Below are 18,056 nucleotides of genomic sequence, written 5' to 3' on the forward strand. Positions count from 1 at the left end.
TCTAAGAAGGAAGAGAATGACTCCAATAACAACTTGGATTAAAATAGCATCCTTGTAGAAAGATGTTAAAAATAACTTCACCTGGTGCATGATTGCCTCCTAGGCCTGGAGCCAGACATCGTGAAAAGAACATGGCCTTCAGAGGCCAAGACCCATCGTTTGAACTTCCCAACATGGCTTCGTACCAGCTCAAGCCTAGGCAGACCAGTGACCACTAACGTGTGCTGAGGACACACACGTGCCAAGAACATCGCAGGTATAATTTCATTTGATCCTCACAAATTCCTCTGAGGCAAGTAGTAATGAAGGCTCTAATTACAGGTGAGAAAACAGGCTTTGGTGTTAAAGTAACTTGCCCAACAGTGGACCTAGATAGGCATTTTCCCAGAGAAGACATACAGACACACAGGAAAAGGTGCTCAACATCACTAATCATTAGGGAAAGACGAATCAAAACTATGATGAGATATCATCTCACACCAGTCAGAATGTCTAGTAGCCAAAAGACAAGAGATAACAAGTGTTGGTGAGGATGTGGAGAAAAAGGAACCCTCGTGCACTGTTGGTCAAACGTAAGCTGGTGCCGCCACTGTGATAAATGGATAAAGGGGAGTGGGAGATAAAAGCTTCTAGTTATGGAACGCATAAGTCACAGGGCGGAAAGGTACAGCGCCGGGAATAGAGTCAATGACGTGGTGATAGTGCCGTGTGGGGACGGATGGGAGCTACACTTGTGAGCAGAGCATATGGAGTTGTTGAATCAGTATGCTGTACACCTGAAACTAATGTAACATTCTGTGTCAACTACACATCAATAAAAATATATATAGGGGCACCGCCCTAAGTGGTGTCTTCGGTTAAGCGTCTAATTCTTGGTTTCGGCTCAGGTCGTGACCTTGGGCTTGTGAGATTGAGCCCCACATCAGGCTCCATGCTCAGTGTGGAGTCTGCTTGAGGTTCTCTCTCTCCCTCTCCCTCTGCCCCTCCCATTTGTGCTCTCTTCCTCTAAAATAAATAAATACATCTTAAAATATATGTATAATAATAAATAAGTAAAGTAATAAAGTAACTTGCCCAAGATCACAAAGCTAGTCGGCACCAAAGCCGGGATTTGAACTCTGATCTGTCTGACCCAAGAAACACCACAGATGTCACCTTACTGTGCCTTAAATTCCTCAACCTATTTCCTCCTCTGCAAGAAAAGTAACTATATGCACAGCGTTACTAGGATTCAGTGAGCTACTGTGGCAGAAGACACAGCAGAAGATCTTACCTAGAGTAGGAATTAGATAAGAGTTGTTTTTCTTAAGATTTTGTGAATCAGATTTTGTTAAAATGAACAAAGTAATTCCAGAGTAAGTGCCTAATTTATTCCCTTCAAATCATCTACATAAAATGTAGACTGCTAAATAAATTATGTCTTTAATCCAGCTTTAACTACAGCTGGCCTCCTTACTAATAACTGGTTGTAAGTGGTGAAATAGCCCATAAGAAAAATTAATGTTATACGTGAGCAGGTGATTGGGAAAGAATGGAGAGCTTAAGAGCCTAGATTAGGGGCCGGACTAGCCAGGTTCAAATCCTGGCTCTGTCACCTACTAGCTGTGTAAACTTAGTCAAGTTATTTGACCTTTCTGTGCCTGTTTCTCATTTGTAAAACAGGGATTACGGTAATAGCAGTGCCCACAGAGCAGTGTCTGCGAACGCACTTTGCAGCACCCTGCAGAGCTATGCAAATGTAAGTCGTAATTAAAAGGAGGAGCAGCCACAGAAAGAAAGGGAAAATCAGTGTGTCTCAGACCAAGGAGAAGAGTTCATGAGGTTAGACGAGGAGGCACGGTCAATGCAGTCAGATGGTACAAAGAGGTCAGGAAGAAGGGGAGCCTTTGAGAGTGCCCTAGTGCCCTATTGCTCACAGGTGTGGCTCTGCATAAAACCACCCTACTTAAATGGTTCCTAGTATTAGTCATACAAGTATAATGTAGACCTTCTGAGGACACACCCGACTGGCCCAGGCCTTCAAGAGGTTCCAAGCCCCCAGAGGCTCACTTCTAGGGGAGGCAGCTTATGTAGCTCCCTCCCTGTGCCCAAGCGCAGGCTCAGGGAGATTTAAAGACATTGTGACAGAAGCTCCTCTTTTGTCCCCCTGCCCAAGAACACTAGGCCTTTCATTCCATTTTAATCCAAAGCATACCTTCACCCCAGTTCCCCAACTCATCAAAGCCAAAGACAGTTTCCTCCATGGATCCCCCACGGAGCAGTTTATCTTCAGTGGGTGGAATACCATGTGGTCCTATCTCATGCTCCCCTGTTAATCCCAAACCTACTGTTCCTTCTCTCCCTAAGAAGGCTGGCCCCCTAATTCCCACTCCTCAGCCTTCACCTCTGAACATTCAGTGGGATCTCCAAGCTGACTTTGTACATGCCTCAGAGAACTGGCAACCTAATATCTACAAAACCCTCCGAAGTGTTTCCCTGAGGTTCAGCTGAACACGGTTTTCACTGAGTTGCTGCAAGGAACAATCCAGCAGGCATCCACTGGACGCCATTAACCACCCCTATTAGTTTCTGAATGACGGGACTGATGGGTGAAAGGGGGAAGTAGTGATACTTCATAGGAAGTGTATGTGTTTCTGAGTATTTCTTTACCTAACCTTGTTGGAATTAACTTGAGAATGTCTACCAAGTATACAGCTAAAACACAGATCATCTTTTTTTTAATACAGTATTTCAAAGATTCTAAGAATTATGAATTTTTCACTATAGATAGAGACTCATGAGAGAATCTCCTTATATCTTTCAAAACTCGGCCCTGCTTCTCTAGAGTTTAAATCATTGGACTCATTAACTATCATATCCCATATGAGCAAGATTACTAATTGGAACTGTAGTGAAACTTATCAATAAAAAATAGAATGCATCAGAACTCAACTGATAACTGTTGAGATCTGCTAAAATGGCTTAGATTATGTCAGGTAGGTTCACAAAATCAGGCTCATAGATATTACCTTTTTTGTCAAAAAATTCAATCAGAGCCGAATTCTCTTCAGGCAAACACTCAATACTGGCAACTCTTCCTCCTCCATTTTGAGGATTTTCAAATAAACATTTCAAATTATAGTCATCAACACCAGGTGGCAGGTTTTCCACCCTGATTGTTTTTGTCACTTCCAGAAGTCTCCAAGAAAGCTGGAGTTGTTTCACCGGGTGGTGCCTGGCACAGCCATCAACAAATCTCACAGCATCTACAAATCAAAATCAATCAATCAATCCATCAGAAAATTACGAGCATACCCGTATCTCAATACTAATTGAGATAAAGGAGATGGCTAAGCACTCAAATTCTAGAGGCAAGATTTTCATTTCTATATGAGAATTTCACACAACTCCCAGTCTCTGAACAGTAACACACGTGAATGTTTTACCTGGCTTTCTGCCCCTGAGCTGTGTCCCTCCTGCAGGCACAGCTCTCTCCAGCCCCCCTTGACGTCCTACCTGAGTGCTCTCTCTACAATATGAATCTCCTCACTCCCCTCCTTTCTGAAGTTCTACCATGGCTCCCCATTACCTGCAGGCATCAGTTCAGGCTCCTTAGCTAGGCTTAAAATGCGCTTGGTTGGCTATTCGACTCCAAACTAATTTCCAAACATCACCTCTGGTTATTCTCTGGCATTCATTTAATTTTCCATATTGCCACAAAAACTAGTCATTATTTTGAAAACCCTATTCTCTTTTGCCTCGGTATATATAATTACCTGTACCTGAAATGCTCTTCTCTGACTTTTTTTTAAACCTGGTCCTATTCCTCCTTCAGGACTCAGCCTGATTATCTCTTTCAAATTAATAAATAATGATGGTGGGCTCACAATGTGCCAGGCACTGTGCTAGGATCTGGGGATAGAGAGATGAATATAACAAGTCCTTGAAAGTTCACCATCTGGGAGGGACACAAATGGCCTATTGCAGGATCAGATGAGACAGGAAGACAAATACTGGGAATCCCACAAGGATTGTCAGAGTAAGTGGTTGCTGATCTGAGTTTTGAAGGAGGAAGAAGAGTTTAGCAGATAGATTAGGGGAGGAAATATTTCAGGCAGAGAGAAGGGCAGTGGCAGGAAACAAGAGTGTACTGGGGACCTGGGAGACTGGGACCACCGGAGTATAAACTTCATAGAAGGGAGTAAGCAAGGCAAAACTAAGCCAACTTGTTTGGGTCCCCTTTCTTCCCATTCCCCACAGCCTGCCGTTCACAGTGGCAGGAGGCGGCTTCTCCTCTCCCATCCTCATTTTTCATTTTCATATGGGTCACCAATTCCATAGGAGTTCCTCAAGAGCAGGAACCAAGGATTATTCATCTCTGTACCCACATCACCTAAACAAGTGCCTGGCACACAGGAGGTGTTCAAGATTTTTGATTAATGAACAAAAGCAAGTCCACTTAGTTTTTCCTTTATAAGAAATAATTATAAATTTGAAATAAGAATCGCTCCCTTCATTGAGTCCTTACCATGTGTCAGGGACTATATTAAGAGCTTTGCACACATTGTCTCATTTAATCCTTTTAGAAGCTGTATCAGGTAGGTATTTTTTCCTCCATTCTATCGAGGAGAGAAGTCAAGCACAGAGGGGAGTAACGGACAAGCTCGGGTAATTGGTCAAATGGTGGAGCTAGAATTTTGAGTTCATGACCATCCCCCTGCCATGGCCATGGAATAACGAGGGCTCGGATTGGAAAACTGCCTGGTCCTTCTGGAGATGACTCCTCACACGGACCTGAAGAGCAGTCATTTCCTGAATCACATGCACTTCCTCTCCTGCATGTGGGATGGCCATGAAAGCACTAAGGAACTATATGGTAAAGGACAGCAGAGAAGAGGCTGTGTAGAGGTGGGCTGCGGGGTTCAAATCCAAGAATTTATTAGCATCTCTGCACCACGGTCTCCTCAACTGTAAAATGAGGAGTAGTAACAATGATCCCAAGAGGAACAAATGAATTAACACATATGATGAGCTTAGCACAGTACCTGACACCTGACTTCCAGTATCCCTATATGAGTGTCTGCTATTATCATCATTGTTACATTCCAGTAAGTCCAGTCTGGTAACACAGATAGTATTTACTTCTCCCAGTGAGATAACGCATGTGAAAATACTGATTCTTCTGCTTGGAATCACATTTACGACCTTAGACTTTAGATTTCTATTTGGGTGTGTTATCTCTGTCTCTGTCTTTCTCTCTCTCTCTCTCTCTCTCTCACACACACACACACCCTTACACAATGAAGTCTGACTTACTGAACATACCAGAATTTAGTTTTAAAAAATTTTGCTTCTCTTTCAAAATAGAAAAGCATCTATATTAACCCGAAGCCCTCTCTTACTAGCTACGAGAAAAAGTCAAGCTTTCAGAGACATTCCATTAGCTGGGTGTCTCAAACCCCAAAGTGTGGCACAAAGAAGATTGGCAAATGCAGAATCATTTGATCTTACCCCCATGCGTTGGAAAGGTCACTACAGCAACGTCAAAATCTCGTAATACTTCCACTTGAAAAGCATCATTGGACAGGCCACTTACATTCTCCACTATCAAGATTAACATTATATCGGTTACATTTGCCTTGAGATTTTCAAATGCGACCAAAGAGGAAGTATTTTCACATTCTTCTGAGGTATCTTCCATATTCTCCGATCTTCTATTGGGAGAAAGTTTTATATCCGGTTCTGACACACCTGATTTTAGAAGGACAAAAGAGGTACAAGATGTTACATTTGCCTATCATGGTCTTAGTGAATTATCATAAGACACTGTCCTCTTTCCTTTTCAATCTCTTGGCTAAGTCAAATAAAAAAAGAGCTGAGAAGGCTTTTTGCTTAATTTAGTTAAAAATAAAATGCAGCATTTCACTATTATTGTTAAGTTTGATTTTTATTATGCCCTTTTCTGACTTGTCTCTCTGAGGAACCTGTCTTTCATAGCCTTTGACATATGCTTCCATCAAGCACCTTATCATAGTTATTGAACTCAGCTTCTCAAAAGCAATGGACATGTTTATTCATCCTTGTATTTGTGGCCCCTGGTATATACTTGAGGCTTAAGAGTGTTTGCAGAATTGGAGATTTACTGCTTGGGCCACTGGAGGAAAGCAAGAATATCTGATGACATGTAACACATTATGCTTTGAAAAGTAATACATTTTCATCACTGAAGAGAAAAAAGGATACTCGCTGACTGACTAAGGAACACACACAGAAAGTAAAATGGCCGAGAGAGCTGTCCGTATACGTTAAGCTCACTGAACAGCAGTCCTCCCAGCCAGCTTGTCCCACTCCACTGTTGGCCCTATGTGAGTTCCATCTATGCATCAGGTCAGTCCCACCCTATGCTTGCCCAGTGCAGCATGACATAATCCTTAGACATTCTGTGAGTGACTGTTCAATTGGGGCCCTTATTATGTTCAAGGCACTGGAGGTGTAGAGGGGTGCATACAGAACACATCGGATAAGGGACTTGCAGATTTTCTAATGGAGATATACAAGAAAAATGACAAAAGGAACTGACGTTTGTCAATGTTTATCATGGCAGAGTAAAATGCTACGCGCTCACTAAATCCATTTGGTTTTCTTTCGGGGCAACATTTCCCAGACTTACCACAGCCAAGTTCATGTAGCTAATGGAATATGGGTGAAAGTGTGAACTGCACTTCCACACCTGGCAAGTACAAATCCCCTTTATGTGAATTTCCATTCTCCTTTGCAGTGACTTTGGAGGGCCACATATCAAAATAATCTTGTCAAAAGATGGAAGGAACCTGGGATTCCTGAAGCAGTCTAGACTCCCCCTTCCCCAGCTGCTGACGACACTGACCTATGATTTGGGGGATGTTTGTTACAGTAGTTAGGTGACCCTGACACATACTCCTATTACGTGCAAGATGTAACACCACGCACTCGTACCAAATAAAAAATAGCTTAAGGATTCAACAATAACACAGCATTCAATGAGACAGGTGTGACAAAGCAGAAGGACTGCTGAGCTGGAGGTGAGGTTGTCCGAGTTCAACCCCTGACTCTGCCACTCTTTAGCCATGTGACCTCAGGCATGACTCTTTACAAAAGAGTACTGGATGAACTGAATGGTAAGAGCCCTTCCAGCAACATAGTTTTATAACCTTATGACTATTAGAAGCTTTATCACAAGAGAGGCTTGGTTAACTGCCAAATAAAGAGCATCAACAACCCAGCCAGAAGTCTGAGAGATACAGAAGGGGACTGCGCTGCCTTAGAAAGACTTTAGGAAAAGGAGAAGCTGAGTGGATCTTGACAGCTCTCTAAAGTTTAGATAGAAGTAGGATAGAGGGGATTGTGAGCCACAGAAGTACAGGCAGAGTGCCATGGCTGTGCCAAACTATTTAGGAAATGGTGGTCTGACTGATGAAGCTCAAGGAGCACTTGGGTGTAGATATAAGAAATGAGGCCAGAAAAGTTGGCTTCATCCAGAACGTGGTGTGGACTTTATCTTGCAGTCAGTAGTAACGGTGACTTGTGGAAGTTTTCTGTGATAAGGAGGACAGGGTATTTAGCAATAGTAAAAGGGCTGGTCAGATTTAAGGAGAAGGACATCAGATAGAGAGAGGCCAAGCGGGGTGCTCCCGCCATGTTGGATTTGTGAGGTAATAATGGCAGTCTGGCATGAGGGAGGGACAGATGAGGAAAACTTAAAAAAAAAAATTGATTAAGTGTCTGGGACTAACATACGTGAAGGCTTAAAGAAGAGAGATGATTGAAGTTTCCAGTAGGTGATGGGCAGACGGGTTGTGTACTTCAAGAGAAATAAGAAAGCCAGAAAGGGTACCAGGTTGAGGAAGAAGATGACACAGGGGGCTGTGACACGGTGGCTCCAACATATTTTCCAACAGGAAGATCAGACACGAGGTCCGGAATTTAGAAGAGAGTCCAGGCTGGAAATATAGAGTTGAAAAAGCCAGAATTTACTGACCACAGTGACCAGTATCTCTCTGCTCTTGCATGTTTCTCTTCTACAGGCTCTTCTAACCACTGGTTTCCATCTAGCAGACCCAGCCCCACCCCGCTTAGCCTGGAACAGGACATTAGCTCAGGGCTCACATCCTCTGGTGCTGGTGTGTGGCTTGACTGACCTATCCTTCCTCTGTCAACTGCTTGTCCATCTTCAACTTTATGCCCAGGGTTTCGGGCATGGCCAGTGCACTCAGCCTACAGTATTCTCTGTTCTCCTCATCCCTGAAATGTGGGACCTATTAGGGAACCACCCTCCACCCTGATTTTGCTCGGTTCTGAAAACTGTCTATACCATTCCAATTAATTTCAAGAGTCCTAGCCTTAGGGTCACTGTCAGGATTCAGTGTGGAGCAACCATTCAACAAGGGACTCCTCTTATGTCTCTTAAAGGGGCCAATTAAGTACTTCATTAAAGACTGCCAACTTCCCTGCTGCTTACTATGATTAGAGTCTGGGTCATGTCAAAACAGGTCAGCAAATGAGTCTTAAGTCTCCAGGACAATGAAAAGTCCATGGGTGGGGTGGGGCTGGATGGCTCTTCCTGAGACTATCCTTGGTGTTATATGCAAATCTGAAACAGTACTGACAGAGTTAGGGTAAAATCTATGAAACCATAAGAAACACAGACTTGATTAAAGTCTAGACCCAAGAAATGGTACAAATATAAATGTACCAATATAAAACCACTTCCCGGTCTAAAACTGAGCTTGAGGGTACAGCACATAAGGCATTTTCCAAGAATAGATAAGGATTTAGGGGGTCCCCATGAACACTGGGAGTTATGTGAGCCCGTTCCATATCTGAAGAACAGAAAGCAGGAGTTACTCTAAACATAAAATTCCTGTCTCATAACAATCATGAGCTTTTTTTCCTTCTAGATTTGTTTGTCAGAGAGAGAGAGAGCACAAGCAGGGGAGCAGCAGGCAGAGGGAGAAGCAGACTCCCCACTGAGCAAGGAGCCCGAGGCGGGACTCGATCCCAGGACCCTGGGATCATGACCTGAGCTGAAGGCAGACACTTAACCGACTGAGCCACCCAGGCGTTCCCAATCATGAGCTTCTTAAGAAAACCACGCATCTTAGATTCGGCAGCCGAATAGTGCCTCCATGTTAGGTAAAAACAATCCATACATCCCCCTCCAGTCGGGGGAGTTAGGCAGCTCGCAGCCTAGTGCCATTTTCAAAAGACAAAGTTGCAAAAATCGAAACATGTTCTCAAGACAGTGTCAATTTTAGAGGATAATAATTTACCCATTTTGGGGGGAAATTTCTTTTCCCTAAGATTTGGGTATACGTATCACTTTATGTCTCCTGCCCAGCCATTCAGCACAGGCCATCATCTCCCCCACCTTTATAACAGAGCGCAGTTAGCCAGAAAAACGCGCTGCTTCCTTCGTAAGTGGCAGCTGGTACTACAGGCCAACACCCAGACCCCAGGTAAGCTGCAGAGGCCGCAATAGTTCTGAGGTTGCAGGCTGTTCTCTACAGCAGATGGGATGGGAAGAGCTGCTGCTGGTCGGTGGGGGCGGTGGGGGTGCTGCACCCACATCCCGCACCCAGCACTGAGAAGCTTTAGTTCACTGTCCTGTCGTGGCTTCAGAGGACAGCACCCTCCAGATCCAGTGCTCAGAAACTGACTTAGCCACACAGGACACACACGGACACATAATGTCCTTGCTTCTCAATGGCTGGTTGGGCACAGGTAGGCTCTACAGGTCAGTTTATCGCCATCTCCCAGGCACCTCTTCGCCTCCCTTCAATTGCAAAGTGTCTCCCAGTCCCCACAGAGAGAGCTATTCCCATCCTTCTGACCTCAGCCCTAAGATCTCAGGGAGCTACCCCCGTGCTCACCTCAGCACAGCTGGCTGAGAGTATGCAGATGGCATCTCTAAGCTGAGCACACCCTGCTTTGTGAAGTCAAGAAGAGAAGGATGAGCCCTGAAAGTGCCATCTCTAATGAAAGCCAAACCACTGGCGAAGGTCAGCCATCCCAGTTCTTTGCCCTTACCTGGTTCTTTGACATGTTCTTGGGTCTCCAATTCCTGAAATCCAATAAACAATAGGTAGCATCAAGAAATGACTAATAATTTCTTTCCATTGAGAAACTGTCCCTGGGACTGGCCTAGAGACATCGGGTCATTAGAAACAATGAAAAGCTCTGGCACTTCTGCTCCTCACGGGTAATGAAGTATCGACTTGGCACAAGAATCATTGGTAAAAATTAGTCACAAATTACTAAAACCTAATTAACACCAAGTGCTTGGAGTATGGGGTAAGAACGAAATTTTCTCTCCATCTAACATTTATTGTTTACTGTTAACAAGCACCATGTCATGTGCTTTACAGAGATTATCTCATGTAATCCTCACAACCATCCACCAATCCAACGAGGATTGGATTACTGTCCCATTTAACAGTCGAGGAGACAGCACAGGTAGTGTGGATCGCTGTCCGTTCAAAATGATGTAAAAAGGTTAAAAGCACCCAGACAAACTCAAAAATCTACATCTCACCTTTATTATAATCTGCAAATTCTGACTTTCCAGAAAGTGTCTAAAATCAAACAAAAAGTGGCCCCTCCTTCATTATTCCATACCTTCCCCATGGCCACTTTCACTCCCTCCACATCCATAACGTGCTTTCCATTCTGATTTGATTTATGCTTCTCATCCCACTATGTTCTCCGTATTGTGATTTCCTTCCCATGCATCTTGGCAGAACACCCTACTTCCCTTTACTCACGACTTGACTTACGTTTGTTGGAATTTCCCCCTCAAAGACATCCTGGACTTCACCTGGGGCTGTGGGCAACTGGACAGTTAACTGGAATGCTCCTATTCCTGGCCATAGCAACTCATGGTTCTTTGTCTCCAGAACTTTTTGCCGAACTGAAATTAAAAAGAAAGAAAGAAAGAAAGAAAGAAAGAAAGAAAGAAAGAAAGAAAGAAAGAAAGAAAGAAAGAAAGAAAGAAACTGTCAAGCAATCTTTATTCACCAAATTATTCCATGATTCCCATAGGGCTTCATTATTTTCAATCAATGGCTTGGTCGGTTTCCCAAGCAAGTCCTTGTATGGTGAAAAGAGGAAAAGTTTAGCAAGTAGACATGGGTTTCAATCCTTTACCCTTATTTTTATTTTTTAACCCTTGGGCATGTTCCTTAATAAGTTTTACTTGCAAAGCCTCAGTCTTCTTGTCTATTAATAAGTAATTAATGAAGACTGTCTTATATAGGTGTTATAAGGATTAAATTGAAAAACATACAGTATGTAACGCTCAGCAGACACTGAGAAAGGGAACAATATTTATTTCACAAGTGAAGGGAAATAATCAAAGCACGCCTCGTGGTGAACCTGAAGACTGGGTGCTGGGACATGTCATGATGAAAGCTGTGTTTCAGGAAGGTGACTGGAGTGACCACGAGCACAATGGCCAGGAGCCGAGTGAAAAAGCTATTTCATTCAGTTCTTTAACTTGTGATGATAAGAGCCTCACATCCAATAGTCAAAGGAGTAGAAATGAAGGGATGGGAGAGATTAAAAAAAAAAAAAAGAATTAGCACAGCAGGCATCGGGGTTGTAGTGAAAACACTGAACGGTGAACGCAAGAGTCCAAAGACTTGGATTTGAATTCCAACTCTGCCCAAAACTAGATGAGTGACACTGAGAAAATAACTTCTTGAGTCTGTTTCCTCTCTTGAAACAGTGTCTGTGAATGAATTTTGTAACACCCACAAGAGCTATGCAAATGGAAGTTTATATAATTATAAGCAGGAGCAGCCAGAGAGAGAAAAGGAAAATCAGTGTATCTTAGGCCATGGAGAACTGGCAATGAGTAAGTTTAGAGGAGGAGGCATGGTCAACATAGATGGTGCAAAGAGGTCAGGGTGAAGGGGAAACTTTGACAGTGCCCTGCTGCTCCCAGACGTGGCTCTGACGTGAATGCTGGGCCACCATGTTGCATTCCGGTGTGGATGGTCTGAGAGGCCGAGGATATAGGGAATCTTTCATAAGGAGGAGTTGGAATAGCTCCCCCACCTCGATCATCCAGGAAAGGGCAGAAGTGAGGCCTTCGCTGCTAACTCAGAGGCAGGCCCCAGAAACAATATGAGAAGGAACGCCAGACTCTAATTTCAGTCTTTATGAGACAGCAGATCTTTTCACATGGACTCCTGAGGGGCTGTCCTAAGCTAGCAGGAGGACGGAGGACCGGATAAAACCCCTGAAGCCTGAGAACAAGCCAAGTTTTGTTAGCCAAGTTGTCTAGAGTCGTGGGCTTCTGTGATGCATTCCTTTTATAATCCCCCAGACTCTGAGATAGCCTCATCCAGGCATCTAAACGCAAAAGCCTGTTCTGAGACTGTGCACGATTACGCAGGGCACCAGGATTTCGAGAGAGCAGGCAGTAGCACTAGGGGTAAGTGACCCGTAACAAGGACAAGGTGAATCTGGGAGGAAAAGGAGCTAAAACCCTCCTGTCCAGCCACCCTTCCCCACGTGGACAGTCTCCATTCTGCACCAACCTCAGACCACCGACATTTAATTGTACTTAAAGAGGAGATGGGTTCCCTTACCCCAAAGAGACTGAAAATCCTCAGAAGCCAAATTCTGACCTGAAAGGAGGATACATGCACACATCTGAAACAGGGCTTAATATCTTATAAGTCAGTTTACACTGGACTTCTCAGAAATTGAGTGAACTATGTAAAAGCAATATACAGCTTCCATATGCTTCTGTTTGCTATACACTAATTTCTTTTTTAAAACATTTTTTTTATTTATTTGAGAGTGAGAGAGAGCATGAGCAGGGGGAGGGGCAGAGGAAGAGAGAGAGAAGCAGACTCCCCAATGAGCAGGGGCTCAATCCCAGGACCCCAAGGACCCCAGGACCCCAGGATCATGACCTGAGCCGAAGGCAGACACTGAGCAGACTGAGCCAGCCAGGCGCCCCAGCGATACACTAATTTCTACGGAGCAGTGCTGTTGGGCTCATTCGGACTACATGAATCATGTAAAGAAAGTAGTGCTACATGGCGGGCTGCACATGGTGCAGCCACTTCCCCAGGGGAGGATGGAGGGAATCCCTGCAGAAGAACCAGCACCCCAATGTTCACAGCAGCATTGTCCACAACAGCTAAATCGTGGAAGGAGCCGAGATGCCCTTCAACAGATGACTGGATTAAGAAGATGTGGTCCATATATACAATGGAATATTACTCAGCCATCAGAAAGAACGATTACCCAACATTTGCAGCAACATGGACGGCACTGGAGGAGATAATGCTAAGTGAAATAAGTCAGGCAGAGAAAGACAATTATCATATGGTTTCACTCATCTATGGAACATAAGAACTAGGAAGATCGGTAGAAGAAGAAAGGGATAAAGAAAGGGGGAGTAATCAGAAGGGGGAATGAAGCATGAGAGACTATGGACTATGAGAAACAAACTGAGGGCCTCAGAGGGGAGGGGGGTGGGGGAATGGGATAGACCGGTGATGGGTAGTAAGGAGGGCACGTATTGCATGGTGCACTGGGTGTTATACGCAACTAATGAATCATCGAACCTTACATCAAAAACCAGGGATGTACTGTATGGTGACTAACATAATATAAAAAAATATATTATTATAAAATATATATATATATATATATATATATATATATATATATATATATGAAACAGCACAGAGGATCACAGGGGAAGGGAGGGAAAACTGAATGGGAAGTTATCAGAAAGGGAGAAAAATCACGAGACTCTTAACTATAGGAAACAAACTGAGGGTTGCTGGAGGGGAGGGGAGGGAGGTGGGATAACTGGGTGATGAGCATTAAGGAGGTCTCATGATGTGATGAGACTGGGTATTATATGCAACTGATAAACTGTTGAATACTACATCTGAAACTAAAAAAATAAAAATTTTAAAAATAAAAATTAAAAAAAAAAAAAAAAAGAACCAGTGTCCGAGGTAGGACCTCTAGGGAGGGGTCAACCATTGTTAGCAAATTTCTGACAACCTGTTACTGGGGCAATAGTGCCTCTGGTAGGAAACTGAAACCAAAATGGCACTCCCCTCCCCCCCCCTGCCCCCCAGGGCCTTTGTCCTTAAAAGGTTTTGAGTTGCACTAAGTTTGAGTTGTGGGGGGGGGGTGTACCACAAGAGCGGCTGCTGGAGCGGACTGGGGACGAAGGTAGGGGAGGTGGCTGGGCGATGAGAGGAAGGAAGCCTGCAGGGGCAGACTGCAACCATTTCTGCATTCAGGGCTACAACAGACTGATGTTATGGACACAAAGGTGTATTTTGCGCTGTTGGTATTTTTACGCGTTTGTATTTTCTATCAATCATTTCCCTTTTTTTGTTCATTCAGGGTTGGCAACAAACAAAAGACCTTCCCAAACTTCAGCACGCCAGGGTCCCCTGGGGTGCTGGTTGGACAGGTGGATTCCCGCTCACCCACCCCCGGGGTTCCTAAATCTCTGAGAGACAGCTGGGACTGGGTCTGTTTAGTCTGCTGTGAGTCCGATGCAGAGGTCTGTGGCCCCAGTTTGAGAACTACTGGGGAGGATAATGGGATTCTAAAGAAGAAGTAAGTGTCCCTAAGGGCCAGGCCCATATCATGTTGACAGTTGGCAATCAACATGGTTAAACTCCTTGAGGAAAATGAAATCCAGGGGAAATGGCTTACATTGCACAGCTGCCCTTCTGAACATTCCTCGGTGAAATTAGGCCTTGGAACACTTGGTACTTTGTTTTCATAAGGGCTCTGAGCCTAGTAGGTCTCCTGTCCCCTCCCTGCCTCGCTCTGACACACTTCGCTGTGGACCGCTCTCCTCTCTGGGTTTCACTCTTTCCTTTCTGGATCTCTGCCTTCTAGTGCCTCTCACGTAAGTCTCATTGCCTCTCCTCTGGCTCAAACGCTTCTCCAAATCCAGGCACAGGAAGGTAGAATCAGGGGTGGTCCACATCCTTTCCTAGGAGATTCCAAAGAAAATAGTGCGCACGCTGAAAACAGCAGCTCGCAGGCCTCTCGCTACAGACCTGGTGGTGTCTTGGAGGAGCAGATAATAACTGGGTGGGAGCTTATCCTCCCTTTCCCAAAGGCAACAGCAAGGGTGGGGGAAACTTAACTGCCCAGAGGTTGCGGGGGACCTCAAAACTCCCAACCCACATCAACTCAGAATGCCACCCCTGCTCCCAGTCCGAGGACCCCCCTGAAACTGAGGGCAGAGGTACCAGCGCACCCTCGACAAAGATTCTGGGTGTCGATCAGCAGCACGCAGCCCTCCATTCACTTTCTATACTTACACCCAATGTGCTTTTAGGCAGCACTTTTGCACCCTCCTCCAAGTGACCCCAGAAACACTGGGAATCTCATGAGCTATGGGAAAATCCCTGTGACTCCTCACATTCCTTAACACCTTTTCCCCCCACCTAAAATATAACTGAAGAAAATGGGGGACACTCCCCTCTGTCCCTCTTCCAGAGCACTGACCTCAGTTACCAAACCCAGAATAGTGCACGAATACACACCTTCCACCCCCACGCTGATTTTCATTGTTCAAGGACTCAATTGTCCTCACCTAGAACGTTGCATGATCTCCCAAAAGTTGTGATTTCCAGGGTCTCTCCCGGTAAGTCCAGGTACTTGTTTTCAACCAAATTCATCTCCCTAAAGTATATTTGGACATGTCTCTCCTCTGCCTGGGGGGGGGGGGGGGGAGTTCATAGCCCTTATGGTGTCATTCAAGGCCCTCTACCATCTCAACCCAACTTTCTCTTAGCTTTAATTTCCTCCCCACCACTTCACAAGAAGGTGGTTTAATCACAGAAGGCTTAAGAGTTTTAAAATATAGGCGTCCCCCGCCTTAGCCTTCGGAAATTTCCCAGCCCCGTCTGCAGATCCTCCTTGTACCCAGGGATTAGTAGAGTTACTACTCAAGCCAAACCTCCCCAAAGGCGCCCTGCGTGTTGCCTGAAGATACCCTGTCCTTTCTTCCCCCAGCACCTGTTCATGCAGTGTGTCCTCCCCAGTGTGTCCTTCCTCGGAAGAGTCCTCCCCAATATCCTGCCTGTCAGGAACCGAACTGGCCCTCAGGAATCAGTTTTAGATGTGACTCTCCCTGGAAACTTTCTCTTCCCTTAAAATTGTGCTCCTGTCAATTTGGAGTTCTAGAACAGCTGCTTTAATAGGAAGGAAAAAAAATTGCAATGGAATAGCAACTCCGCCACTAACGCACTAGGTAGCCTTGTAAACAGCAGCCTATCAGCTCCTTTCCGTTTCACCGCGCTCCAAGCTTAAAGTTAGAACTCACTTGCGCGGTTCTGCCGCCACCTCCAGGCAGCACCTGGAAGCGCTTATGGCCCCTCGCGCACTCCGTCGGGTCTGCAGCCCTGCGCCCTCCCTCCCCTAAGGCTGCTGCTGGAGCCGTGCGGGTTCTCCTGCTGTGCGCCCCTGTTCCAAGTTACCCTGCGGGAAGACCCCGGTTGTCCCCTCTCACCCCCACCCTCGCACCCCTCACCGTCCTCTAGATGGAAGAGCACCAGGAAGCGGGACGGGGTGCCGGGTTCCTGGCGGACCTCACACTCCCCGCCTCCGGATCTCCTCGCGCTCTGGAAGTACATCTGCAGCTTGGCGCTCAAGTTCTTCGGCGGGTCAGGGCCCCAGGACCCTTCGACCAGCAGGGGAAAGGAGCCGAGCGCAGCCATACTCGGCTCCGCTCACCTGCACCGCGGCTCAAGCCACCCCAGATGAGTGTGGCAAACTTTGTCCCTTTAAGTTTCAGTTTCATTTCCCAGAAAACTCCTCCCCTGACATTAGTTTCCGTCTTTGGCTGTGAAGCCCTGTGCCATGATGGAACTAGTCACAGCCCCCGTCCCACCGGAGTTCCTCACCTTCAGCTCTGGCCACAGCGAAGGCTAATCGCCACTCCAAGCAACTGGTCCTGGGCCGTTTGTGCACTTGGCTCCCTAAGCTCAGACGCTGTGTGCCGCTCACCCCCCCAAGCCACAGCTGAAATCAGCATCTTTGACCACACACGATACCTTTGGCATACACAAAGGCAACTTCATTTTTGCTCAGGACAGCGTTTTACAAGAAAATAAAATGGCTTGGCCAGCCGTGATTCTTTACAACGTAGAAAGAAGTCCCTAAATAAGCCCCAAACAATGATCAGAATTGTATCTGGCTTTTTTTTCTTTTGCATTGTGTTCCCTGATCTATTAATATAATATGTTCAGGAATACAGAAGGGGGGGTACATTCACAGTTCTTTATGGAATATTTACTAGGTGCCATGCACCCGGGACGGATTCAACAAGCGCAGTTCCTGCCCTCATCGAGCTCACAAACCCCTGGGGACACAGTGCTCTTATATACAGGTGTTCCTGGAACAAATCAGGAGGGGCTCCTACCCCAGGTGTGGGAGCTCAGGGAAAATTTATGGGGAACCGACATGGAACCTGAGGCCTAAAGATGATGGGGTGGTGATGCGAAAAGTAAAAGTCAGTTATTTTACCAGCAAAATGGGTTTCTTTGGGAATAGCAGAGAATTGCAATTTCGACCAGCAAACTACCGCAAAAATTATCAGCTAGTCCAACCAACAAAGCCGAGGACAAGAAGGAGGAAGTTGGGAGTGGTTGTTTTGAAGGCAAGTCTATTGGAGAAAAGCAAGAAATAAGGCGGTGGCCGTTTCTCATTGGCTGAGTCTAGGGTAAGCGAGTTCCTCTTCAGGCTTGTCACTGATGACGCTTTCCTGTTTCTTCTGTTGGGGTCGATAATTGCCAATTCTTCCTGTGATTATGTGGAGGGGTATGCGGTGAGAGCTGTCCCTTCTGGCCTCCGGCTCCATTTTAGTGAGGTTTCCCTTTGTTAATTTACACAGGGGATAATCTGGGAGGGCTGGGGGGGGGGGCGGTCCATCATGTAATTTACTAATACAGAAGACTGGCTGCTGTGTGGTAGCTGGAGTAGAGGCAGGGAGGTCGGCCACGTGGCTATGTAGGGTCCTAAGTGAGTGGCTGAGA

At 45.5% G+C, this 18,056-nt stretch overlaps 1 protein-coding gene across 4 annotated transcripts in view; it reads right to left on the reverse strand.

Annotated features, from left to right (window-relative positions):
- PARP14 (poly(ADP-ribose) polymerase family member 14) overlaps window positions 1-17,628 on the reverse strand; it is a 43,639-nt gene extending 26,011 nt beyond the window's left edge. For 2 of the 4 annotated variants that reach the window (XM_026494833.4, XM_026494839.4), the window contains exons 1-5: window positions 16,553-16,822; window positions 10,791-10,924; window positions 10,045-10,078; window positions 5,491-5,730; window positions 3,009-3,245 (exon numbers count right to left, since the gene is read on the reverse strand). In XM_026494833.4, coding sequence (XP_026350618.1) covers window positions 3,009-3,245; window positions 5,491-5,730; window positions 10,045-10,078; window positions 10,791-10,924; window positions 16,553-16,739 — 832 coding nt within the window. In that variant the 5' untranslated portion in view covers window positions 16,740-16,822. Of the gene's footprint in view, window positions 1-3,008; window positions 3,246-5,490; window positions 5,731-10,044; window positions 10,079-10,790; window positions 10,925-16,552; window positions 16,823-16,925 lie in introns of those variants that run through there. The other 2 variants (XM_057306510.1, XM_048214874.2) reach the window with 2 other exon arrangements.
- Window positions 17,629-18,056: the final 428 nt, after the last annotated feature.

Source organism: Ursus arctos, unplaced genomic scaffold (assembly GCF_023065955.2).
Source record: "Ursus arctos isolate Adak ecotype North America unplaced genomic scaffold, UrsArc2.0 scaffold_4, whole genome shotgun sequence".
In the NCBI taxonomy this organism is placed as follows: domain Eukaryota; kingdom Metazoa; phylum Chordata; class Mammalia; order Carnivora; family Ursidae; genus Ursus; species Ursus arctos.